The 26,306-nt window shown below is 51.1% G+C and overlaps 2 protein-coding genes across 19 annotated transcripts; one reads left to right on the forward strand and one right to left on the reverse strand.

Annotated features, from left to right (window-relative positions):
• The first annotated feature begins 434 nt into the window (after window positions 1-434).
• Window positions 435-14,254, forward strand: GPAT2 (glycerol-3-phosphate acyltransferase 2, mitochondrial). Of its 14 annotated transcripts, none has more exons than XM_025454009.3 (22): window positions 435-571; window positions 3,508-3,637; window positions 3,768-3,881; window positions 4,796-4,869; window positions 5,299-5,403; window positions 5,647-5,775; window positions 8,272-8,371; window positions 8,757-8,893; window positions 9,210-9,309; window positions 9,406-9,618; window positions 9,930-10,049; window positions 10,234-10,316; window positions 10,665-10,783; window positions 11,492-11,562; window positions 11,650-11,908; window positions 11,998-12,146; window positions 12,336-12,413; window positions 12,905-13,036; window positions 13,121-13,241; window positions 13,329-13,394; window positions 13,635-13,690; window positions 13,999-14,227. In XM_025454009.3, exons 2-22 carry the CDS (start codon window positions 3,575-3,577, stop codon window positions 14,113-14,115), a joined length of 2,406 nt encoding a protein of 801 aa, XP_025309794.1. In that variant the 5' UTR covers window positions 435-571; window positions 3,508-3,574; the 3' UTR covers window positions 14,116-14,227. The 14 variants fall into 14 exon arrangements, with proteins under 14 accessions (XP_025309794.1, XP_025309796.1, XP_048951431.1 ...); XM_025454011.3 differs by having other exon boundaries at window positions 8,760-8,893; XM_049095474.1 differs by lacking the exon at window positions 13,121-13,241 and having other exon boundaries at window positions 13,999-14,254.
• Window positions 14,255-14,445: 191 nt separating this feature from the next.
• On the reverse strand, window positions 14,446-24,894 carry LOC112664436 (fumarylacetoacetate hydrolase domain-containing protein 2A). 5 transcript variants are annotated; one of them, XM_025454021.3, is made up of 9 exons: window positions 22,962-23,101; window positions 22,160-22,265; window positions 20,078-20,325; window positions 18,732-18,948; window positions 16,338-16,397; window positions 15,982-16,144; window positions 14,942-15,050; window positions 14,749-14,836; window positions 14,446-14,633 (listed from the first exon to the last, which is right to left on the reverse strand). In XM_025454021.3, exons 3-9 carry the CDS (start codon window positions 20,317-20,319, stop codon window positions 14,571-14,573), a joined length of 942 nt encoding a protein of 313 aa, XP_025309806.1. In that variant the 5' UTR covers window positions 20,320-20,325; window positions 22,160-22,265; window positions 22,962-23,101; the 3' UTR covers window positions 14,446-14,570. The 5 variants fall into 5 exon arrangements, with proteins under 5 accessions (XP_025309806.1, XP_025309805.1, XP_025309804.1 ...); XM_025454020.3 differs by having other exon boundaries at window positions 22,156-22,265; XM_025454019.3 differs by lacking the exon at window positions 22,160-22,265 and having other exon boundaries at window positions 22,962-23,100.
• Window positions 24,895-26,306: the final 1,412 nt, after the last annotated feature.

Genomic DNA, 26,306 nt, shown 5'->3' on the forward strand with positions numbered 1-26,306 from the left:
TAACCCACACCAATAAACGCACTGGTCACAAGGCCCGCTGAAATCCAGGCGACCCCCACACACCTCCCTGACTATGCTGTGGAGTTCTACCCGAGTAGGCAGACGACACTGGGCGGCCTGTGTTCCCGGCATCCGTAACTCGCTCCTGGTGATTCTCTCTCTCCTACGTGTTCCCAACCCGGGATTTTGCTAGACTCTGAACTTCAGCTCCGAGGCCGTGTGTATCCTGAGAAACTCTTTCATTAGAACCCGGCTGCCCTAGATCCTGGGGTACCCCTGGGTCTCCAGGGCGTCTCCAGAGGTCTCCACGCGCCCGCGCGGCCTCCCGGGGAGAGCAAACGAGGTCTGGCACGCAGCCTGCGGCAGCAGCGCCGCACACGGTCACGTGGCCACGCCGTGCACAGCCTGGCGCGGTGGAGCGGACGCCAGGGGGCGGGGCTTCGAGCCCGGCGCGCGTCCCAATTGGCTAAGCGGGGCTGGCTTTTAGCCGGGAACGCGGAGCTCGGCAGGCTGTGCTTTCCGGCTGCCTCGCGGGCCGGCGGCTTTGGCGGGAGTTGGCGGCGGGCGTGAGGTGAGAGCCGCGGGGTTGCGCCCGCGCTGGGCCCGGTCGGACCAGGCCCAGGGCGGTCCAGGGGCCTTCCCGCTTTGGGAGCCCGCTCGGACGACCTTTCTGGGGTTGGCAAGAGTTGGACGGAGGGCCGCCCTTGCAGGGCCTGCCGGGTAACGCGCCCCTCTGTGGGGTCCGTCAGCGCAGACTGAGGGGAGGCGCCCAGGACCGACGTTCGGCCCCGCCTCGGACGCAGGCGCCCTTCCCTCTGTCTTTTTTTTTTTTTTAATTAATTAATTAATATTTATTATTTATTTATTTATTTATTTATTTATTTATTTATTTATTTTCCCTCTGTCTTGGGGCTGCTCAGGGAACCCTGCCAGGGGTCTGCTGAGAGGCTGGAGTTCTGAGCCCTCCTCCCCCTCCCCTCCCCGGGCACGCCATGTTCGAGCCGTGGTTCTCTGTAGGGAACAGTCATTCCGAACAGCGACCAGATTTGGGTGTTATCTCTCGATGAAGGGCCGCAGACTGTGCTGCGCGCCCGGGCCAGGCGGCAGGTGTGGGTGATGTTGGCAAATGGGAAGGCACGTGACGCTGCGGGGCTCCAGCCAGCCCAGGCCCTGCGGGGCGCAAGCCAGGGATGCCAGGTCTCAGGTTTGGAGGTTCGGTTTGTTTGTTCATTCATTCATTCATGAGAGACAGAGAGAGAGAGAGAGAAGCAGAAACACAGGCCGAGGGAGGAGCAGGCTCCATGCAGGGAGCCCGACGTGAACTCGATCCCGGGTCTCCAGGATCACGCCCTGGGCCTTAGGCGCCAAACTGCTGAGTCATCCAGGGATCCCCAAGGGGTTCGATTTTTAAAATAATAGCAGCTAGAAACCCCCTTTTCTAGTAAAACAAGTTTACTAGTTTTTTTTTTCTTTTTCTTTTTTTAGATTTTATTTATTCATGAGAGAGAGAGGCACAGGCAGAGGGAGAAGCAGGCTCCATGCAGGGAGCCCGACGCAGGACTCGATTTCGGGTCTCCAGGATTACGCCCTGGGCCAAGGCGGCGCCAAACCGCTTAGCCACCAGGGCTGCTCCCAAGTTTACTACACTTAAATGTTGAGGTTAAATCATCAAGTTTTAGAATATTTTATGGCCAAAGAAAATACACCTATGAGCTATATTTGGCCCTTGGGATGCCATTTTACCACCTCTGCCGTGTAGGTGTCCAGGCAGGAGCTACAAACTGATAGGCATCCCCATTTTGGGGACTTGAACATTAGATCTATTCCAGAACTGACCTCTAGAGCTTCTAAGCTGAGTTGTTGACTTGGTAAATGGGAGTTACCTCTTGCTTTGTTTTTTATGTTACCCCTTTAGGGTTAGCACAGATCTAATGGGATTTGATTTTGAGAATGGAGATGGTCTGAGGCTGGGGAGCAGACCTCCTCCTTTGCAAAATAGGTAGAGCCCCTCAAATTGCAGCCATGGCTTGGGGACTCCCTGTGCCAGATGTCTGTGAGTGGGGCTGTGAGTCTCATCTAGCACTTCCTGGATCCCTTCTCTGTGCAGGGCTGATCCCTGTGCATCTAGTTCCCAGATCTAGTTCCCAGATGTTATAGGCCCCCATGGATACCATGTTGGAAGCCAGTTTTTCAAAGTAGGAAGTGCATTTGGAATGAGTCTAGCAGAGCTTGTGCACTGAGGAATATCGATCCTCCTACCTATTGGCTTCATAGTTCTAAACTGTGCTAATTGGGGAGAGGCAGAGACCAGAGGAATTCTGGGAGAAGAAGTTACAGTTTCATCTAGCACTTCCTGGATCCCTTCTCTGTGCAGGGCTGATCCCTGTGCATATGGAGATGTGTCCACTGCAGCTCTTGCCCCCAGGAGACTTTCAGATGATATGGGGAAATGAAACCTTGGTACTGGAGGAGGCTTCTTGCCCAGCAAGCCTGGGCTAGGGGAACCAAGGAAGAGGAAAAAACAAGACAGCAATCCAGAGGCATCATGGATTTAGAGCCATATAGAGCCACCAAGAACACCCACGACAGAATTTGGTGGGATGGTGGGGAAGGAAGAGGGAAGAAGGCACTTCCCCATGGATGTGCATTGTGTGATGGGGTAACATAAATAATTGGATCATCCCACCCATCAGGGACATGGTGAGGACTCAGGATAGAGGGGTTTTTTAGTATCCACAGTTTCTAGGCTGGGAGGGGTTCAGTGATGTTTCATGGAAGATGTTTGTTAGTTCAGGGGAATATTGTGGTGGAAAGGAGGGGCTAATGAGATACCAAGTGGGAGCTTTTGTGTCAAGAGTACTATGTAAAAGTGGATCCACTTTGGAAAAGTCTGCCTTGTCCCCAACCAAATAAGCACTCCTTGGAAACAGGTCTATATGGCATTTCTCTGTGTTCTGACTCTCCAACCATCCCCCGCCTTGTACCTTGTGCCTACACTCCTGTAACGATTGGATGGATCAAGTGCTCTCTTTGTGGTACAGGAGAGAAGAGCTGCTGAGGAGGACCTGGTGGCCCTATGGCAACAGTCCTGTTCCTCTTTGCGGTCTGATGCCTCCTTCCTGCCAATCCAGCCTTGTTCTTTCCCTGTGCACATAAGGGGTCTCAGTCTCCATTACAGCTCCCATCTGTGCTTTGAGATGGTAGGGGGGCTGTTGATGATAAGACAGCTGATACTCTTCATGTTAGCCTGAGGGAGTCCCTGATCTGGACACAGACCTTTTGGTTCCTTTGTGGGACCTGTTGGATATGGGGTGGGGCTTTGATATGAGCCAGGTTCCCTGCAGCTTCCAGCCCAGCTTCTCACCACTGCTGGCTTGGATGTTGTCTGTTTTTCCTGGGGGTGAGGATTTGGATGAGGGTGGGAGGGTGGTCGGGGGGGGGGGGCACTCTAGGAACTTCTGTTGTGGCCCAAACTCCAGTTCCCACTCTATCCTTCTTCCTCTCCAGGTCAGGTTCCTGTGGAGAGAGAGAGAGGGAGGCAGAAGTGGCTAGTTCCCAGGTGTTATAGGCCCCCATGGATACCATGTTGGAAGCCAGACTTCAAACCCAGCAGAGGAACACCCAGAACACCCAGGAGGTAGGGTGGCCCCTCCTATTCCCAATATTTTGTCCTCTCATCTTACCTCATATGTCCCCTCACTTCTGGAGCTGCCTTCTTTTTCCAGGGATTTTGAGTCCTCTAATTTCTTCCTGTGGCCCTTTTCCAGACCAGTTTGTGGTCCTCAGGCTTTGGGATGAAGCTGGAGACTGTTACCCCATTTCTGGGGAAATATCGCCCCTTTGTGGGTCGCTGCTGCCAGACCTGCACTCCCAAGAGCTGGGTGAGTGATGGTAGGACTGGGCCTCACCAGGGAAACTTGGGGAAGCTTGACTATGGGAGCCACGGCTCTGGGAAGCAGCTTCCTTTATGTTTAGCTCTCCTCTACCCATGCCTCTGCTGTTGTCTCTCCTCTTTCAGGGGACTGGATGCACTGGTGTTGGTTGTGTTGTTGGTCTGGGCTGCCTTCCAGGCCTGTGAGAGTTGGGTGGGGAAGTACAAAGAGAGGAGATAGGGCATGGCCAGAGGGCTAGAGTCTGGCCAGGCCTGCATGAGTCTTGTTCAGTTCTGGGGACATTGCCCACTTAAAGTCATACAGCACTCAACATGCTTGAAGACCTCATGCATCCATACCATGCACTGGTGTCAAGGAGCCCCAGGGTCCTGGTACAGATCCGGGCTACATGTTCTCTGCTCTTAACAAAAGAAACTCTTAGAGATTATTTTTTTTTTTTTTTTTTTTAAATTTTTATTTATTTATGATAGTCACAGAGAGAGAGAGAGAGAGAGAGAGAGAGAGAGAGAGAGAGAGGCAGAGACATAGGCAGAGGGAGAAGCAGGCTCCATGCACCGGGAGCCTGATGTGGGATTCGATCCTGGGTCTCCAGGATCGCGCCCTGGGCCAAAGGCAGGCGCCAAACCACTGCGCCACCCAGGGATCCCTCTTAGAGATTATATGCTATTCTCCAAGAGGGTGTTCTGCAGAGCATGCAGCACTTCTATTTTAACTATATGAGACCCTTTCTCCTGAGTGAGTCTTAGGATCTGAGAAGTGAAATGCTGTGCTGTAATTTTGTCTCCTGGTATATTCCATACTCCATCAGGTAAAGCCTACAGAATATAGAGCAAGGGCTTTCCTGTGTTGGTTTGTGATGGTTTTGAACTAAGTACATGCTGTCCCTGGCCCCTCTCATGCAGGAGTCCCTCTTCCACAGAAGCATAATGGATCTAGGCTTCTGCAATGTGATCCTGGTGAAGGAGGAGAACACCAGGTAGTCAGAGCTGGGAGGTAGGGGAGGGTGGTGGGCAGGGTCCTTGGGTGCAGGGCTGCTGGGGCCCTGTTTTGTGGTGTCATTATTTTTTCCTTTGGTGGAAAAAGAAGGGGCCCTGCCCTCTGCTCCATACCCACAGGTGGGGAGAGGCAAGCTTGGAGCTCTCCTGCAATTTCTTCTGTGAGCATTTATGGATTACCCACTGTGTGTTAGGCCCTAAACCTGTATCCCACTCACTAGGGAGAGGGGAGGCAATGGGACACAGATGGGCAGGTACTGCTGCTTCCTGCTCTGTGATAAGCCAAACTCAGGTGTTCCTAGGCCATGGGACTCGGGTGTGATCCCTTCCCGGTGGAATACCTGCTGTAGACCCTAATGGGGTATAATAGGCCCTCTGAAAGATCACCACCCTTCCTGCTCTGTGTCCAGGTTTCGGGGCTGGCTGGTTCGGAGGCTCTGCTATTTCTTATGGTCACTGGAGCAGCACATACCACCCTGTCAGGATGCCCCACAGAAGATCATTGAAAACACTGGGTGAGGAAGCAGGGATTGGAGTCTGGCTGGCACTTCTGAGATCCTCGAAAGGATGACTAGCACTCCAGGTGGGGGTGGTTTAGAGGGCTGTATTCTAGAGTGTTAACTTTGCCCAGGACCCCTCCTTAAAGATGGAGGATAAATACTGGAGTCTGTGCTCTGGGGTTGCTGTGGTGCTAGGGGAAATTATCTGGGAGAACTTAGGCCTGTCCCAGCCTGATACCACTCCCCCTCACACCACAGGGTGCAGAATGTCATCTCAGGGAGGGTCCCATCAGGGGCTGGGGAAGGCCAGGTGCCAGGCCTTGAGAAGAAAGAGGTACAGCGCATCCTGGGTCATCTCCAGGCTCCACTCTGCCCCTTCCTGCTCAGGTAACTGTGTTGAGGAGCACTCTTCTCTGGGCTGGGGCATCTGCCCTTCTAAAGAGTGGGTGTTGGCTAGGTTTGGGGAAAGATTGCACTCCCCTCTTGGGAAGTTGGATTGTATGCTTACCAGAGGGAGCCCCTGATCTGGACATTGTGAGATCTTTCAAGGACAGCTGGCTTCTGGATGGGACCAGTCAGGTATTGGGTGAGGCTTTGAACTGAGCCAGCTTTCAGCCCAGGTTCTCACCATTGCTGGCCTGGTGTTGTCTATCCTGGGAAGAGGGGCTTGGGAGTCACCCTAGGAGCCCCTGGTTGTGGCCCAGACTCCAGTTCCCTTTCCATCCTTTTTCCTCTCCCCAGATCAGGTTCCTGTGGAGAGAGATGAGGTGGCTGGTTCCCCCATCTTATAAGCCCCCATGCTCCCTCCTGTACTCATCTGACACAGGTCTGAGCTCCTCTTAGATGCAGGGTACTGTTCTGGAGAATGGAAGGATGCACAAGGCAGGGTAAACATATGGCTGCAAGAAGGACAGAACAAGGGCTAAGATTGAAAATAGGTGTGGGCAAGGAAGAGACTTGTAAGGGACAAAAGGGGGAAGGAGCCAACCTTGAGGGGGCAAGGATGGAGGGAACAATCCTACTAGAGGGACTAGCATGAGCTATGGACATAGGAAAAGGGCCAGGTTTTCTCAAGAAGCTGTGGTTGGAAGCTGGCGAGTGAGGGAGAGAGCTGTTGGAGACAAAATTGAGAGGTAGAAGGGACAAGACATGCAGGACCATTTAGAAAGTTTGGATTTGATTTCTAAGTGCAGTGAAAACCAATGGAAAGGTTTTAAGCAGGAAATGCTAACAAGATTAATCAGGATCAAGAGTAGTGAACAGAAGACTGGGAAGCTTTGTTAGTCCAGGTAAGATGCCATGATGAGGCATGGGGTGGTGACAGTAGGGGTAGGAAAAATGATTCAAAGACCAATGTGAAATTCACAGGACTCACTGATGGATGGAAGGGTGAGGTTGGGGGCAATGAGGGGAAAAGGGAGAAATCACGGGAGAGCCAGGTTTCTGGTAGAGGACCTGGTGGTGTGGATGGAGGGGGCAGTCTTGGGGAGGAGTGAGTTTGGCCCACAAAGGATGTTTTGGACATAAATAGTTTCAGATACCTGACATGCTGGTGGAGACACTGAAGAGGCAGTTGCTTTTGAGTCTGAAGCTCAGAAGAGGTTGGGGCTAGGAACATAGATTTGCAAAGCTTTGGCATGTAGATGATGTTTAAAACCAAGAGATAGGGCAGCCCGGGTGGCTCAGCGGTTTAGTGCCACCTTCAGCCAAGGGCGTGATCCTGGAGAATGGGGATTGAGTCCCACGTCGGACTCCCTGCGTGGAGCCTGCTTCTCCCTCTGCCTGTGCCTGTGCCTCTGTCTCTCTCTCTCTCTCTCTGTGTCTCTCATGAATAAATAAATAAAATCTTTAAAAAAATAAATAAAACCAAGAGATGAATGAGTCACTGAGGGAAAGAAGGCACAGGACTGCACGGTGGGCTCAGCTATCTTGAAGGTGCTCAGAAGTCAACTGCTTAGTTAGGACATGAAGTAGAGGTCGGGAACTTTGACCAGCTCCTCCATGTGACAATTCTTGGACTTTGCTGAGACTTCCAGTCCCTTGACCTGACCACCTTTATACCAGCCATTACCCCTCCTCTTGTTTATTCTCTCTTGACCTTGCTTCGATTCCAGGGCTCATCATGATGATAATGCCCTTGCAAAGGAGTCACTGGTTTTGTTTGAACCCACCTACCTGCCTTCTCTGTACCTAAGCAGCCGAATGTTTCCTTTGAGATTTTCAAAGAGGCACATAGCATCTGCCAAGACTGATCCAGACTCCTCCTCCTCACATTTACCTGCTGTCAACTGATGCCCCCATCTCATGCTTCATGGAGAAGTAGGAGCCATTGGATGAGAGCATGCTGCTTGTTCACCACATCTCTGTGCTGCTTGCATCTATGCTTCTCTCTTCACCAGTCCCCCTCATCAGGCCTCTGGGGAATGCCTCGTCAGAGACTTGGCCCTTTCAATTATCCCTTTTTTTTTTTTTAATCACTAAATCCTTCCTTTTTGTATTTCATCTTTCCCAGCAATTTTCAAAGACCAGGCAAGGTTATGCCTGAAGGGAGTCTTGGTCCTCTAATTTCTTTTGGGGTAAATGGAGGCAGGAAGATGCTCTGAAGCTGATTTGAGGTAGTTGCACCATGAGGTCTTGGGAAAGTAACTGCATCTCACAGGTGTGGGCTTTGCTGTCAGGCCTCCCTTCTAATCTCCATATCACCACTTCTTAGCTTTCTCTACTATTCAGCAGCTTCTGTAGAAGCCTCACTTCCTTCTTCCATAAAGTGGAGATGGTAACAGCATTTGTCTCGCAGGAGTGCTGGGTAGCCTCTTGAGGTGCCAAGGGCCCTGCTCTGTGGGTGGGGCCCTGACACACCTCAGACTGGGTGTCACTCTCCAGGCTGTTCAGCTGGGCACTGCTGCGGTTCCTGAACTGTGTCTTCCTGAACGTGCAGCTCCACAAGGGCCAGATGAAGATGGTCCACAAGGCCGCCCAGGCAGTAAGGCCCGCCCTCCTTTGGGATGGGGATGGCGGGAACAGAGGAGCAGAGGCTAGTTCAAGCCCTAAGTTAGGACCAGCCCCATCAGCTGGTGGGAAAAATCCACTGCTCTTTGACGACCTTCTCGTCGTGTCTCACGGTCTTGCTCCCATGGGGCTTCCTCTAACGTCTTTTCATCATGGTCTTAACAACCATTACATCAGTGCATTACCTTAAAAGTTGTTGACAGAGCTCCTCTACTTTTGGGAAATGTGCTCAGAGAACGAACTGCTCAGCTGAACCCTTCCTCCCTCTGGGGCTGCCCTGGGTCTGGAGGTGCTGGGTTTCAGCTTCCTGCATCTTCAGGGTGGGGGCGGATTGGCACTTCCCTCTGGCTCTCCCCAAGCAGGGCTTGCCGCTTGTCTTCCTCTCTACCCACAAGTCACTCCTGGATGGGATCCTGCTGCCCTTTGTGCTGTTCTCCCAAGGCCTGGGTGTGCTCCGTGTGGCTTGGGACCCCCGCACCTGCTCCCCTGCCCTCAGGTAAAAGCCTGGTGCTCCTACACGTATAGAGTGAAGTCCCTAATCTGGGGCAAGGGTGGGTGGGGATGTGTATGGAGGTGGTCCTGGTAGGAGCTTCCCAGAGGCTCTCTTCTTGGCCTCTCTGCTCCCAACTCTCAGCCATCTCAGCCTATGGGGCTCAGACAGGGTCAGCTATGAGCCCTAGGGTCATGCCTGGCTTCAGGGTGTTCAGGCAGGACCCAGGCTGGCCATGGTGGGCCGAGGCTCTTACTAGCTTCCTGCCTGGTCCCATCTCCTGAGCCCCTTCTCTCATCAAGCTTTGCCTTGTGCCCCACAGAGCTCTGCTAAAGAAGCTTGGGGGGCTTTTCTTGCCCCCAGAGGCCAACCTCACCTTGGACAGCTCTGAGGGGGTCCTTGCAAGGGCTGTCGTCCATGCCGTAAGTGCCCCCAGTGGTACCAGTGGGGCCAGATCAGGATACAGGGGCTTGTTGCTGTTCTGGCCTTGATACCTGCCTCTCCCAACCCCCTTCCAGGCTATAGAGCAGCTGTTGGTCAGCAGGCAGCCCTTGCTCATATTCCTGGAGGAGCTGCCTGGGGCCCAGGGGCCTCGGCTATCAGCCCTGGGCCAGACCTGGCTGGGACTGGTAGTACAGGCTGTCCAGGTGGGTGTCGTCCCAGATGCCATGCTAGTGCCAGTGGCCATCACCTATGACCTGGTTCCAGATGCACCCTGTGATGTATACCAGGTGAGTTCTGCCCCTGGTGACTCCCCCAAGTGGACACATTGTTGTGTCCTCTGGCCATCTCCTCTTAGGGTTAGAATTAAGGGGACAGTGCAGAGGAATTCTCCAGTCATCATCCTGTGGCACTTGCCAAGGCTCTGATAGTTATTTGGTCATTTCATCTTCAAAAGAGAGAGAGGGATTTCTCCTGTTTCATGGATGAGAAAATGAGCTTGCAGAGGTCATGATCATGTACCAGTTGGGGGCCCAAATAAAGCAGAGCAGAAAACAGTGCCCCCAGGCAGTTTGCTCACTCAACCTCTCCCTCTCTGCAGGCCTTGGCCCCACTGGGGTTGTGGACAGGAGCTCTAGCTGTCCTGCGGAGCCTACGAAGCTGGGGCCACAGCCCCAGGGTCTGTGTCCGTGTGCATCTGGCACAGCCCTTCTCCCTACAGGTATGCAGCCTGCTGGGCAAGGCTTGGGATTACCTGGGGTACTGGTGCCACACAGTGGTGTCCCAGGGCTTCTGGTGGCCTGGCCCTCAGCCTCTGCAGGGATAGCCTTGCCTACCTCAGGTGGGTCATGTGCAGGTTTCCTAGTGGGCCAGGGCAGGCCACCTAAAAGCCTTGTCCTGGACAGGAATACACCATCAACGCCAGAAGCTGCTGGGGCAGCAGGCAGACCCTGGAGCAGCTGCTGCAGCCCATTGTGCTGGGCCAATGGTAGGGGCAGGGGAGTGTATGAGTCTCGGGGGCAAGGCAGGCAGCCCTTCGGCCCCAGCTTGTGAGCTGGCACCCCCTTCCCCCATACCCACAAACACATCACCAGCTCCAGCCTTCCCTCTCCAGATATCCATGGGTCATCTAGACAGAGCCAGGCACCCCTCCTTGCCTATAATCTGACCGTGGGAGATGGCATACAGACCTGGAAAGGGTTAGAGTTACCGGAGCCACCTCTTGCCTTGGGAGTGGGGATGGGGAAACACATTCACCTTCGAGAAAGCTCTGGGCTTCCCCATAACTGCTTTTAAGTTTGGTCCGTTTATCCTGTGATCTATGTCTCTATCCCAGTACTGTTGTCCCAGACACTGAGAAGGAACAAGACTGGACTCCAGCAACTGGGCTCCTTCTGGCACTTAAGGAAGAGGACCAGCTCCTGGTCAGGAGGCTGAGCCATCATGTCCTGAATGGTGAGGGCTAAGTCTGGACCTTTTAGAGAAGGCTCCTGAGCAGTTGCTGTACTGGGTCGGCCAGTCTTTGGGCCCCTCCATTTCAAATGGTTTTCTGCACGTGCACTCCTGTGTGGCCCACTTGGGACATGTGAAGAGGAGTGGAACCCGCTCTGCTCCGGGGGAGCAGGGAAGCCAGGGACAACCTGAGGGAGCCACTAAATGCACACAGGTTGGCTAGGCTGCGGAGGGTGCACTGTGTAGGGGGTAGATGGCTGGATGAGCCATACCTGGCTCTGCCTTGGGCTCATCACTTCACCAGAGTCTTGTCTCCTTAGTTGTAAATGAAGGTGATGTCAGCTGCACAGAATTATGTACGTAAGGGACTTAAGAGCACCCTCTGTACCCAGAACTGTATTACCAATTTTATTAGTATTCAGTGCATTTTCTGTGGCAGACTGGGTTGGTGAGTGGGCCTGTGAGAGGAAGGAAGATCCCTGAGCTCCCAGCATGTATTTGATAAACGTTGGTTTTCCACAGGAAGTGTGGCACTCGAGGACCAGGCCTTCTCTCCCCTTACCTGGGGTGAAGTTGTGTGTGTGGAGTGTGGCTGCTGCCAGGGGGCTGTGGGAGGAATGCTCTTGACTAGGAAGACTTGCTGGGGCGGTGTGAAGGGACTAGGCCGCTGGCCTTTAGGCCCTGACCAGCATTTCCCATTCCCCGTCCCAGCCAGCGTGACAAGCTCGGCAGTAATGAGCACGGCCATCATGGCTACACTGCTGCTCTTCAAGCACCAAAAGGTAGGGAACGGGAATGGTAGGAGGCTGGGGGAGGGGTGTGAGCATCCTGTTCAACTCCTGCACTGCCCTGCCCCCTCCACCCCCCAGGGTGTGTTCCTGTCACAGCTCCTGGGGGAGTTCTCCTGGCTGACAGAGGAGACACTGCTGCGTGGCTTTGACGTGGGCTTCTCAGGGCAGTTGCGGTGCCTTGTGCAACACACACTGAGCCTGCTACAGGCACACGTGGCCCTGCTGCACGTCCAGCAGGGGGACTTGCTGGTAGTTCCTCGGCTGGGCCCAGGTCTCACACACCTGGCACGCCTGAGCGCAGAGCTGCTGCCTGCCTTCCTGAGTGAGGCTGTGGGTGGTGAGTCCCTAGGGCTTGGGCTGGGTGGGATGTGCGTAGGGATGAGGCAACTGGCTTCCTCCCTTGTGCCTGGCCCTTTCCTCCCCTAGCCTGTGCTGTTCGCGGGTTGTTGGCAGGCAGAGTGCCACCTGAGGGGCCCTGGGAGCTACAGGGCATTGAGCTGCTGAGCCAGAACGAGCTGTACCGCCAGATCCTCCTGTTGCTGCACTTGCTGCCACAGGACCTGCTGCTGCTGCAGGTCAGGCCTCTCCCCCCAGCCCTGCATGGTCTTGGGCCTCCTCATCTTGGTTGACGAGAGGGGCCCGTGCCTGCCCAGTCCCTCCCCCTAGGTCCTCCTATGGTGGTCGGTCTCTCTTGCCCTGCTTCTGGCCAGGCTCCTGCCCATCATTTGGTTCTCCTGAGGCCACACGAATGCTTTTCTCCTCAGCCCTGCCAGTCTTCCTACTGCTACTGTCAGGAAGTGCTGGACCGTCTCATCCAGTGTGGGCTCCTGGTTGCTGAGGAGGTAGGCAGGGCAGCGGGAGACAAAGCCCCAGTGTGGGGCTTGGCCACCTGCTCCCACCCCTAGTGACAAATGCCCGAGACTCCTCCTCCTACCCCAGCATGCTGTGGGGTGGGCGTGCCCCTGGCCCAGCAGGGAGGGAGGCCTAGGTCCTGCCTCTGCCGCCTTTGCCTTGGGCTTTGCCACATCTGCCTGATTAGGACAGGCCTAGACAGTTGTACCTCTGGGGTTCTCTGCATGCCTCCTGCCCTGCCCAGTTCTTGTCCACAGAGCTGTGGCCCTTGAGGGTCAGTGCACACCTCCTCTTACCCTGCAAGTTGTCTCAGCAGGTGCTGTGGTCTGGCATGGCCCTGGGGATCCTTTTGGGCTCCCTAGGTCTGCCTTTGCTGTTCTATTCTCACCTCTGCATGCCTGGTCTGCCATGTACCTGGTTTAGGGAAGTAGGGGGCTCAGGGCTGAACCTGTCAGGGACCAATGGCTCCCACGGCCCCCAGACCCCAGGCTCCCGGCCAGCCTGTGACACAGGGCGGCAGCGTTTAAGTGCAAAGCTGCTGTGGAAACCGAGTGGGGACTTTACTGATAGTGACAGTGATGACTTCGAGGAAGCTGAGGGCCGGTACTTCAGGGTAAGTTGGGAGAAGCCATGTTGGGGCTGGGGGGGCAGGCAGCCCTCTTGGGAGCTGCCCTCACTCTGGTCTGTCCCTCTCCAGCTCAGTCAGCAGTCACGCTGCCCTGACTTCTTCCTTTTCCTCTGCCGCCTGCTTAGCCCGCTGCTCAAGGCCTTTGCACAGGCTGCTACTTTCCTCCACCAGGGACAGCTGCCTGATACGGGTAGGGCCCGTGCTTCCCTAGCCAGCTACATGGGGAGGCTGACAGCACAGGGTTGGGGCCCAGGCCTACGTCTTCTCTCTCCCACAGAGTTGGGCTACACCGAGCAGCTCTTGCAGTTCTTACAGGCCAATGCCCAGGAGGAAGGGTTCTTTGGTGAGTCCCAAGTAGCCAGCCCAGGCTCCCCAGAGGCGGGGAAGGGTTTGCCGGTGGCTGCTGCCCCCTGCTGGGCAATGACATCACGCAACTCCAGGAAGGAGGGTTGTACAGTAGAGAGGGTCCTCACATCTAGTCTGAGCCCTATCCTTGGCTAGCTCCTCCTTTCAGCACAGGAGAAGCCTGGGCCCAGTGGTTCCCAGCTTCTCCCTAAAGCTTTTACGTCTTTCTTCCTTCCAGAGTGTGCAGACCCAAATCTTGCCGTCAGTGCTATCTGGACCTTCAGAGACCTGGGGGTAAGAGGAGCCAGTCTCACCATCCTCCTTCCTCCCATCCCTATACCCTGATAGAGCTGCCGAGAGCAGCCTAGCTGTGCCCACCCTGCTGGTTACCTAGTGCCTCCCAAGAATAGGTTTGGTGGCGGCAGTTGAAGGTAGGACAGTTTTCCTGGCCCTCATAGTCTCTTAAACCACTGTCTAATCCTACTCTCGAGTTTCTTGCACTCAGACACTAAGGCCTAAGGGTCCTGAGGTGTCTCTGCAGTTTGCTGGAGACAGGCACAGTCTCCATGATGAGCACTCACAGCCCTTCCCTTGTGGCCCAGGTGCTACAGCAGACACCCAGCCCTGCAGGCCCCATGCTCTACCTTTCCCCTACATTCACCAGCCGGGAAAATCAGGAGAAGCTGGAACAGTTCATCCGGCAGTTCATCTGTAGCTAGAACTGTGCGGGGTGGAGCCTATGCTGAGACTTCTCAGCCCCAGAACATGGCTGTGTCCTGGAGCCAGAAGACTGACTGGAGCCGGGGGGGCGGGGCGGGGTGCATACCCTTACCTGAACTATAAAATCTTTTGTGCTTCATTGTCCCTTGCTGTCTCTTGCATTTTCCATCCTTTGGTGTGTTCAACAAAGGGACTGGACAAGTCTTCTTCCCAAGCCCAGGAGTGTCTTTTTTGGGTTATCTACTCTCTCCTTCCCCACCCTGTGAGAGTGCCCAGTCTTATTCCCTGAAACCCTAAAAGATGACAAACTGTAGCAGAAGCCAAGCTGCTGCTTTGGCTGAGAATTTTATTGACAAGGAAAGCCAGCTTCCTCTCCCTCTGCCTGGAAGAGGCAGCTGACACTGTGTGGGAATGGATGTCCCACCTGTTAAGTCCAGGGCCTCTGGGAGAGTCATCACACAACCTTGTTGATGATGATGCCTAGTTCTTCGATTTCACATTGAACTTCATCGCCCTTCTGGAACATAGCAGGCCAGGAGTATGTTAGTCCTTTGGCCTCATACAGGCCTGGATTTCTCAAGCCTGCCAGGAATTCTGGGTCTTTGTTCCCTTCCAGCCTTTAATCAACCTACCTTGAGAAAAACTGGAGGTTTCCTGAATACACCAACACCTGGGGGGGTCCCAGTCAGGATGACATCCCCTGGGTAAAGAGTGACGAACCTGGGGCAGAAGAGGCAGGTGAGACCAAGGACTGAGGTGGCCAGAGCCAGGGCTGGGAGGCTCAGCCTCAGGTGGGTGTGTGGAGTAGAGCCCCATCCCACTTACTGGGAGACCCAAGCTATCAGCTCTTCCGTCTTAAATACCATCTGGTTGGTATTGCTGCTCTGGACCACCTCCCCATTCACTCGGCAGCAGATCTTTAAGTTGTGTGGATCTGAAAAGTGTAAAAGCACCACCTTGAGGTTTTCCTTGTTTTCCCTCAAACCCCTCCCTTTATTCAGAAAGCAAATGCACAGGGTGGCTTTGTGACTGGCCAGGTGAAAGGTCTGTCTGCTTTGTCTCCCTGCATGTGTTCCTGGCACTTTATGCCCAGTCAGCACTCCGTACCCTGGAACTTTCTGTATGGACATTGGCCTTCTCAGGTCCTCATGCATCCATCATCTAGCAGAGCATTTGCCAGTGGTCAGCTGGGTGGGTTAAGAAGGGGATGGCCCAGACTCTCCTCTATCCCCAGCAGAAGCTGTCAACTGCAGCAGGGTAACCACCCAGGCAGGGGCACTGATGCCTCCTGCACCTGATGGCAGGGGAGCAAGGGACTGCTTATCTCTACCAGTGTCCAGACTAACGAGCACTTACATCTTTTTCGCTTTATGTGCTTACCCCCACCCCTCAGAGCAGCCGAACACAAGTTCACTTTACTGATGTTGTCTGCATGGGGTGGTATAAAGCTGGACTGTATGGACGTGCCCCCACACAAATGGCTGTGCTCTGCCCTCTTAATCATGGGCCTTCCTCCAGACTCACTGTGCCCTTGTTTCTAGTGGTAGCACCACTAGAACTGTTGCTACCCTGGTAACACTGGCTGTGGGGGTCCTGTTGCACTCTCACCTCTCCCTTATTGGGGAAAAGGCACAGGCTTTTGACAGCCATTTTCCAATGCTCAACAGCCAACTTCTGCTTCTTTCCAACTTAAAGATGCTCATGGATAGTGGCAGCTAGAGGAAGTTATACCACCTCTAGAGTGAGGAACATGGAAGGAGGCCTGTGCAATGCCACCTCCAATTTCCTGAGTGTGGCTTTTCGTTTACTCCGACATATCCACGCAAGAGCAGGAAGAGTCCCCATGTGGGCTATCCAAGACCTACCTGCTATACTGTCCTTGGTCACCAAGGCAGGGCCCAGGGGGCAGAAGGTGTCAAAGGTTTTTCCCAGCAGCCACTGCTTTCCGTTGCGTCTCATTTGCCAGTCACGAGCACTTACATCATGAGCCACAGTGAAGCCGGCCACATGTGCCATAGCATCTGTGGCCTTTAGGGGACAGGGGATTTGGCCAGTTTGGAAGTTAGAGCATCATGGTGATACCAATCCCCATAATAAAGCCTTCATCCCATGTTAGTTGCCAGAACTAGCCAAAGACATGTAAGGAACAAGGCAGTCAGGGAGCAGGTAGGTGCTGACCGTTTCCCAATGCCAGAGACAGCTGGTGCCTCTTCCACCTTACCTTGATACGCTTGCCTTTCTTTCCAATGACCACAGCCAGCTCCACCTCCCAGTCCACCTCCTATAGAGAAAGGAGCAGTGAACTGCCTGGCTCTGCGGGGGGCTCATGCTGAGGGGCTGCACACTGTGCTTCAGGGCCTAGGTCTCTCAACAGTGTGGTTGGCTGTGGGCCCACAGTTGTCATTACCATGAGCCAGATGTAGGAACGAGAGGGGGAAGTGTGGCTTGTAGACCCAAAAACGTGGGCAGTGGCAGGCAGCACAGCTCCCCACTGTGACTACAGGTGGAAGGCAACATGAGGGACGCCTGGCTGGCTCAGTTGGTACAGCATGTGACTTCTGATCTTGGGGTTGTGAGTTTGAACTCCATATTGAATGTAGAGATTATAAATTAAAAAAAAGCAACATGAGTCTGGGCACTGAATTTACAAGTCACTTGATGCTTTCAAAAAAGAATGAATACCAAGTAATAGCTAACATTACTATGTGCCAATAGCATCCTAAGTGCTTTCAGGTATTAACTCACTTAAATGGGCACAGCCACAGAAAAAGGAAACCATGCTTAGCCTTTCCCATAATCAGCAAAATGCAACTATAAGATAGATACAATTTAGCCTTTGAAACTGCCTGCTCTTTCTAATGGTAACAAGCAGAATTGCTTTGAGCACATCTGACACCTGGTCTCTAGCATTGCTCCCCACTGTACAGAACTAGGTTCCTTGGCAGAAATGGCTAATCCCAGGTCCAAGATGGTACAAGATGAGCCTGGAATATCTTGGCCAGAAAGCAAGGAAGTACCCAAAAAGTGACAGGCCTGGGACCAACTTGAAGCCAACCACTGGCCAAATTGAGACCATTTAAGTATAAAAAGGAAAGTAAGTGATGCACTACAACATATTGGATAAAAATGAAAATCAGGAATACACAGTGCTACTAAGGGGAAAGGAGTAAAAAAAAGGAAGTTTTCCTTCACAGAATGCCAGCTAATAGTAGAAGGCAGCATGATTTAAAAAAAAGAAAAAAGCCTTTTTCTAACCCCCAATACAATAATAGATTCAGGTGAGGCTCCTGGATGAAATGCTGTGGGGCAAAAGGTAGTCACAGGGTCTCAGCTTCCCACCCTGTAGGCTGTTTATTAATTATCACAGTGAAATGCACCTTTCCCATGAAGAGATCTAGTGAATGTCAAATAAGCCAAGTGACCAAACTTTAGGACCATCTGACATAAGCCTCCCAATGGGGTGCAGTGCACATCTGGTGCTTCAGACTGCATATACCCCTACCCCCAAATTCCTATCTTGAAGCCCAACCCCCAATGTGATGATACTAGGAGGCAGAGCCTTTGGGAAGTGACTAGGTGATGAAGGCAAAGCCCTAATGAATAGGGTTAAATGTCCTTATAAAAGAGACCCCAGAGAGCTTCCATGTGAGAAAACCGCAAAAACACAGTCACCTATGAACCAGGAAGTCAGCTCTCAACAAGCACCAAATGTATCAGCACCTGATCCGGTATTCCCAGCCTCCAGAAAAAAATTTCTGTGGTTTAAAAGCCCCTAGTCTGTGGTATTTTGTTATAGCAGCCCAAATGAACTAACTAACTAATTCCTCTATGTAGAATTCTTGACAAAAATGTTTAACCTAAATCTAATCATGAGGAAACAGAGTGTGAATATGCTAAAAACAACCTGCCAGGATTCTTCCAAGTCAGTGGCATGAAAGAAAAGGGCAGGGGGATTGTTTGATATCAGAAGTCAGTAAACTATGGCCCATGGGCCAGATCCAGCTAGCTGGGTCCTTTTACAAATAGTTTTTCTGGAACACAGCCATATTCACTCATTTATGTATCATCCACGGCTGCTTTCACATGACAGGGGCAAAGATGAGCTGTTGCAACAGACACTCTGTGGCATTCACAGTCTATTATTTACTGATTGACCCTTTGAAAAAGTCTGTGATCCCTGTTCCAGACTAAAAGCACTAAAGAGACATAACCAAGTACACTGCATGACCTTGAAAGATCCTGGTTCAACAAGCAAAAAAGTCATCTTTGCGGGCAACTGGGAATATTCCCCATTAGACTACATATTAGGTATTATTCATGTTAATTTTCTTAGTGGTGATAGTGGTTATTAGGACATGTCACATAGGACATTGTACTTATTCTTAGGAGATGCATGCGGAATTTTTAAAAAAATAATTAAGGTATATTATTTTTGCAATATGTTGATCTCTCTTTTTTTTTTTTTTTACCTGAGACCAGCCTTACACTGAATAATCCCCTGTAGTTTCTGCTGAAAGCACTACTAAGCAACAGGTAGCTCCTTTAGGCTGGATGCTGAGTGCTAAGCCCCCTATGCTGGGCCCTTGACTCAGGGGGCCTATGAGGAGGCACTGACCTGGCTCTCTGGTGGGAGGATGACCTCATCATAGGGCCCCACGATGGAGCTGGCAAACTTGCTGAAGATGATAGGCTCCTTTGGCACAGGAACATTCTGCTCTTTGCAGTGGTCTACATAATTCATTCCCACACATACCACCTTGTCTGGCCGTGTGACTGGGGCCAGGAAGGTCACCTCTGACCGTGGTAGGACTGGCAACTGGGCAGCCAAAGCTCTGTAGAGACCAGAGCAGAAGAGAAGGACTGATTAGGAACAGGCCGGCAACGCTTGGGCATGCTGAGGTGGTAGGTACTACCGCAGCTGCAAGTTTTGCTTTTTCAAATAAATATATCTTCTAGATCTATCAACCATCACAATCAGTATGCAAATCAAACCCAGCTATTATCCTTTGATATCAGACCACTGTTATCAGCACAGTGTTGGTTTCCTTTCTCCCATTAGGTAATACATGTCATGTAAGGGGATTGGAAAGCCCTCTCTTCCACCCCTTCTCCTAGTCACCCTTCTCCATCCTTGGACACAGCTACTATGTCCTATGGAGCTCTTCATGGTTGCTCTACATATACTCTTCTCCTCCTGTGCTTTTTTTTTTTTTTTACACAAATGATAGTACACTAAATACATCTTTTAAAAATATATATTTTTGGGAGATATCCGCATAACAGTATATAGCTTTCCCCTTTTTTGATATGACTGTGTATACCTGCACAGTACAGATACACCCAATTACCTGATGAGGGACATGGAAGTAGTTTCCAATCTTTTGCGACTATGACAATATAGGAAACATACTTGTTACCAACACTGCGCTGTCAAAACATTTGTATTTTTACCAGTTTAATATGTAAAAATAATAACTAAAGTGGTTCTTATTTTATTGTTTATCAGATTCCATACAGCTCCTGGCTTGAGGGAAGTCCCTACCTAATCTAGCCCAAACCCAAGAACCACCTTTAAGAACATCTCTTTGCAGTCCTCTCTCCTCTAAGGAGCCAAGCGTTCAAAGACTCCCTCAAGCTTCCCAAGATGCCTCCTGGGAGCCCAGGTCCCAGACTCCTCAGGTAGACAGGAACTTAATCCCCTGGGGAAGGCAGTGTGACAAAGGAGAGTTCTGGCTCCACCACTGAACGTCTGGCCTTGAGATAGTTAATCACCATCCCTGGGCCTGAGGATGTCATACAAGATTTCTAAGGCTCTTCACTAAGAGAATAGGTGAGAAAGGAAAGGTAGGGTTACCTTCCTCACTTGCAAAAGAGTGGTTGTTTCCCAGGGCAGGAATAGGGGTGGGAAGGGGGAGGGGTAGCACGGCAGCCATTGTAGGGCTATGCTGCCTGCTGATTTACCTTCTTGCCACTGAGAGAGTAGCCTCTCCCTGCTCCAGGAACTCCATCATCGTCTTGGGCAGTGTGGGGTCAAAGGTGTTGAGATTGATGACCCCCCCGCCATTCCCTGACTCCAAGCCCAGGTGAGGTCCCAACAGGTGGGGTGCTTGGAACTGTACCAGTCTCATATTTCTGGAGGGTTGAAAGGGCCACTTCTGCGCCTGCAGCAGAGTTGTGAGCAACTTTCTACAGGAGACCAGCATCAGAACCTATGAAGAAAAACGTGGGTCCTAGGGGACAGAGGACACTGAAACCACCAGCAGGATCCATAGTTCTCTGAGCTGCAGCCCAAGCCCTTTGGCCTCATCAGCCATCCCTGCCTGACACAGCACACTCCTGGAAGTGGTCCACATTTATTAGTTGTTTCACCCTGTTACACTTTATAATGTGATTTTTTGCTCAATTCAATGTGTGGAATGAAACATTTCTAGAGGACTACTTCATGCCAGGCATTAATCTAGATGGCAGGGATTCCAGCATTCCTTCAACCAGTGCTTTCTGAAGGCTTACACTGTACCTGGCACCACCAAGGCACTGGGCAAACTAGAGATCAGACACCCTCGGCTCTGCCATCCTGCTTTCAGGAGAGACTGATGTGAACAACTGATGTCATAAGTAAGACCCAACAACTGGGACTGCTGCTGTGAAGATAAAGTATCCTGCCTTTGTCTAGTTTCTCCGAGGAAGTTGTGTTGTGCTGAGCTAAAATACGCAGGACTAGAAATTAGCTAAGAGTAGGGCCCTGCATGGACAAGTGACCACTGGTGAAACTGGCTTCACAGCTTTCATAGGCATGCGTACAAGCATTTATCTATTATTTATCTATTTGAGATTTTATTTCAGAGAGAGAGAATGCATGTGTGCGCGGGCAGGGGGAGGAGCAGAGGGAGAGGAAGAAGTACAATCTCTGCTGAGCAGGGACCCCGATGCAGGGCTGATCCCAGGACCTTGAGATCATGACCTGAGCCAAAGGCAGACACTTAACCAACTGAGCCACCCAGGCACCCCCACTGGCATAAAAATGCCAGTTTGATCCTATAACCCCTCTACTGAAAATGCTTTCTACTGCTCACATTACCAAGTCCAAACCCCTACCAGGCTATCCTAGCCTTCTAGAAGCAGCCCACACCAACCTCTCCAGACAGTAATTATTTAGTTTCTCCTGCTGAAGTTCAGGCTACCTGAGGGAAGAGGCTGTAGGCAAAGAGCAGGACCTATAAGCCTGATAGGCATCACTGGGCTGTCTCCTCTCTGGGTTCTGGGACTACATCTGTCTCTTTCACTGCTGAGTCCACGGTGCCCAGCACTGTACCTGGCACACAGAAGGCCTTACACTACACTCTGCTGAATGAGCAAATGTGAGAAGTCTGCATTGACTTTTCACTACTTAGGAAAGCTTGGTGATTGTCAACATGGCTGTGTCTTCCCTTCTCAAATCACTTAGAAGGTATCAACAGGGCTCAGGTCCTGTTTTGAGTTATAGGCTTTACTCAAAGACAAACCCCATTCTCTTGTTTGTTTGTTTTTTTTTAAGATTTTATTTATTTATTCATGAGAGACACACAGAGAGGCAGAGACATAGGCAGAGGGAGAAGCAGGCTCCCTGCAGGGAGCCCGATACAGGACTTGATCCCAGGAGCCAAAGGCAGATACTCAACCACTGAGCCACCCAAGCGTCCCTCTTGTTTTTAAGTTTGTCCTTCATTCCAAACAGTCCCTGCCCTGCATGGTCTTGCTTTAAAAAGTAGCCCTTTATGCTCAGGCACGTGGAGGTAGTCCCAGATTCCTGGTCCTCACCTGATGGTTCAACTTGCCATGTTCAGTTAAAGACTCATTAGACCCAAGTCACTGATCTGACCACTGCAGTGGCCAAGGAGTTCAACCAGAAAACCAGGAGCTTTGAAATTTCCACCCTCCTGTCTTATACAACCATGCTGTCAAAAAAATCTGTTAAAACCAAAATGCATGCAGACGCTCCACACACTGATGAAATAGTTACTGCTCTCAATGAATGCCAGGTCTTATTTTAAGTGCTTTACCTACAATGCCTGATTAGATTCTCTTGACAATTGTGGAAGGTAGGTACTGTTAGCCCCACTTCAGATGAAAAAAACAGGCTTAGAAAGATGAAGGGATTTGTCCAAGTTCCCTAGGAGAGAAAAGACCCGGGACTTGAATCCAAGTGCAGGTGACACTGAAATTCTTGGCTTGGGCTAAAGTATTCAAGAGGTGGTGGGGGTTGGACCTCCAACACATCTAGAGGCCCATGGACACCTTGTCTGCTGTCAGCGGGGGAAAATGTGGTCACAGGCTGGCTGCTGCTTCAGGGATAAGGCTGGTCACCTGCTCTCCAAGATTACCCCAGGCCCCGCGGACTATGCCCTTCCCACATGACAGGTACGGTCAGGTTCTCATTCTGCCCGATAGCAATCCCCTCTGGTACAACGTCCCATTTTACAGAAGCAGGAATGAAGCTTAAAGAAATCATCTGCCAAAGTACTAATTAGAAAGTGGCTCTGGTGCTTTTGCGGTAATTACCACCGTGCAACAGAGCACGAGCCCAATTCAACTCTTAGAAAAGGGTCCTTAGGCAAAGAGGCAGAGATTCCAGGCAGAAACACACAAGCCTCGCAGTCTGAGACATGGGGCGGCACGTTCCACCACGTTTGCTCGGCCCCCTGCCCCAGTCCCCCAGCTCAGTCCCCGGCGCTCAGCGGGACCTCACGAGGGCCCACCCCGTCCCTGTAATCTATCTGCAGCGGCCCAGGATCCGGGGCCCGTGCCCACCGCAGCGGCAGACGGGGAGGGAGGCTGAGACCCGGCCCGGCCCACACCCGCAACCTACCTGGCCGCGGCGGCCGGTCTTGCCAAGCGCCCCGAGCTGTCGGGTTTGGGCTCACGGGGTTGGGGGCAAAGGTCAGCAGGCGCCTGCACACCTGCACGGCGACTGCGCCCAGCGGCTGCTCAGACACTTTCGCACGGGCGGGCGCTCCCTGGTGACGCCAGAGAGCAACAGCCAATAGCAGGGCGCCTCGCTCTGCCCCGGAAGCCAAGTCAGGGAGGGGGCGGGCCTCGCGCCTGAGGGCGGCCGGTCTCTCTGGGGTTTCCTCAGGCGTCTGGGCGGAGCTGGGGCAGGTGGGGCCAGCCTTTGCCTGAGGCAAAATTCCCGGACACTTGAGGCTCCCTGCACCTGCAGCGATCTGACAGCGAGTGCTTCCTGAAAATCTGCGGCCACCTGCGTTGGGTCCTGCTTCGGGCCACGCACCATTTAGATTGTTGGGAAAAGGTGGTGGAGGAGACCAAATTACGGCGTCCTGGTTCACAGCGACGAATATCTGTTTTCTGATTATATCACTGAAAAGAGGAAGAATGATTGCACCCATTCTGCATATGGGAAACCCGAGGCGGAAGTGCTTTGCTCCAGGTGGCACGAGGAGTGTGAGTAGTGGAACCAGCGATTTTGACCCCAAGTGCAACCTTTACTCCCATTTTCAAGCAGCCTTATCTTCACATACACTGTGTTGGGCCTAGGGCAGGAGAGTGGGAAGCATAACCTCCAGAATCAAAGAACAGGCATTCTAGTGCACGTGTTGTTTAATTAAACAGGCAGTTACAATCCAGTACGGTTGTGGGGCTCTGGCATAGGGAGACTTACAAAGGGATCTGGGCAAGATGCCCAAGACTTAACCATGGGCCAGATCATCCAGGGCTTTACTTGTCCCAAGAAAGGGAGTCTGAGCCTTATCTAAGTACACAGGAGACCTCACGGGGTGTGCCATGGTTGGATGTGCATTTGAGAACTTTTGCTCTGGCCACTCTTCTAAGGCAAAGTGTCCGGATAAGACTGATGCAGGTGACAGCAATGGTGCAGGTGGGTGGCTTGGTGTGTGGCAAAGATGGTAAGAATCCAGAGATGTTTACAATGTACAACTGACAGCCCTCAATGATGATGACAAGAAGTAGGTGTGAAAGGGGGAGGAGGTCCAAGGCCAATTCCTAGGTCTCTGGCCAGGAAATGGTACTGCCATTCGTGGAGACTAGGGTTCTAGAGGGGCAGCAGATCTGGGGAGAGGATGGTGAACTCAGTTTTGGATGGGCTGTATTTAATGTGCCTGTAACACATTCAAGGGAGCACTGCAGGGTAGGCAGTTGGAGACACAGGTCTAGGAACTTAGGGTTCTAGTCTAGCTTGAAGGAAGAGGTCTGCATATGGATAGAAATGAGGGTAAATCTGATCAGGAAGACTGTGGTAGAGAGAGCCTGGCATAAACCCCAGTCAGGGGACCCATCATGTAAGGATCAGGGAGACAGGGCGACAGGGGAATACATAACTTAGGCAAAGGTTTAGGACCACACCTTCCAAATGCCAAGGAAAGGACTTCTGCTTCTGGACAAGAAAGACACAGGTGATGTCATTAAAGACCATCATCTAAAAGATAGTAAGAGGATACTATGAACAAATCTACATACATAAATTTGACAACCTCAACGAAATGGATCAGTTCCTTGAAATACAGCCCATCACAATTCACCCAAAATGAAAGAGATAATTTGGATAGCACTGTATCTATTAAGCAAATTGAATTTGCAACTTAAAACTCCTAAAAAAGAAACATCCGGTCCCAGACTGTTTCATTGGAGAATTCTACCAAATGTTTAAAGAATGCACACCAATTCTACATAATCTATTTCAGAAAATAGGAAGGAACATGTCTCAATTCGTTTTATGAAGCTAGTATTACCCAATATCAGAAAACAAAGACAGTACCAAAAAAAAAAAAAGGAAACTACAAACCAATATTTCCCATGAATGCAGATGCAAAGTCCCTAACAAAATATTAGCAAATATAATTCAGTAATATAGAAAGAAAATTCTCTGCCGTGACCAAATAGAGTTTATTCCAGGAATGCAAGGCATGTTCAATATTTAAAAATTACTCAATAGATCCACCATATTAATAAGCTAAAAAAAAATCACAAAGTCATATTAATGTAGAAAAATTTGACAGAATTCAACACCCATTCATGACAAATACTCTCAGAGAATTCCTTATTCTAATAAGGAATATCTAACAAAAAGCCTACAGTTAACATCATAGGTAATGGTGAAAAATTGAGGGATCCCTGGGTGGTGCAGCGGTTTGGCGCCTGCCTTTGGCCCAGGGCGCGATCCTGGAGACCCGGGATCGAATCCCACGTCGGGCTCTCGGTGCATGGAGCCTGCTTCTCCCTCTGCCTATGTCCCTGCCTCTCTCTCTCTCTGTGACTGTCATAAATAAATAAAAATGTTTAAAAAAAATTAAAAAAAAAAGAAAAATTGAATCTCCCCCTAAAATTGGGAACAAAGAGAGAATTCTCATTCCTACCAATCTTTTTTTTTTTTAAGTATGTATGTATGTATGTTTAGTACAAGTAAGTGAAGGGGCAGAGGGAGAGAGAGAAACTCAAGCAGACTCCTTGCTGAGTGCAGAGCCTGTCTTGGGTCTCCATCTCAAGACCCTGAGATCATGACCTGAGCTGAAATCAAGAGTTAGATACCTATGGACTGAGCCACCTAGGCATCCTGCTACCACTCTGAATTATCACAGTACTGGAAATTCTAGCTAGTGTAATAAGGCAATGAAAGAGGGAAAAAAGCATAAAGATTGGAAAATAAGAAATGAAACTATCTCTATTTGCAAATGAAATGGTTGTCTTCATAGAAAATTCATAGTGGGAGGAAAACCTCCTGGGAATAATATATGAATTCAAGAAGGCCACAGAGTACAAGATCAACTGTACTTCTATATACTAGCAATGAAAATGTGCATCCTGAAATTTAAAAATATAGTATTATTTGCTCAAAAACAAATACTTAGGTGCAAATCTAACAAAACATGTGTAGGACCTGTATGCTAAAAACTATAAAATACTGATAAAAGAAATAAAAGATCAGGGATCCCTGGGTGGCTCAACAGTTTAGTGTCTGCCTTTGGCCCAGGGCATGATCCTGGAGTCCCTGGATCGAGTCTCACATTAGGCTCCCTGCATGGAGCTTGCTTCTCCCTCTCCCTGTGTCTCTGCCTGTGTGTGTGTGTGTGTGTGTGTGTGTGTGTGTCTCATGAATAAATAAAATCTTAAAGAAATAAAAGATCAAAATAATGAGACACATACCATGTCATAGATTGGAAGACTTAACATAGTGAAGATG

This window comes from Canis lupus, chromosome 17 (assembly GCF_003254725.2).
Source record: "Canis lupus dingo isolate Sandy chromosome 17, ASM325472v2, whole genome shotgun sequence".
Lineage (NCBI taxonomy): Eukaryota > Metazoa > Chordata > Mammalia > Carnivora > Canidae > Canis > Canis lupus.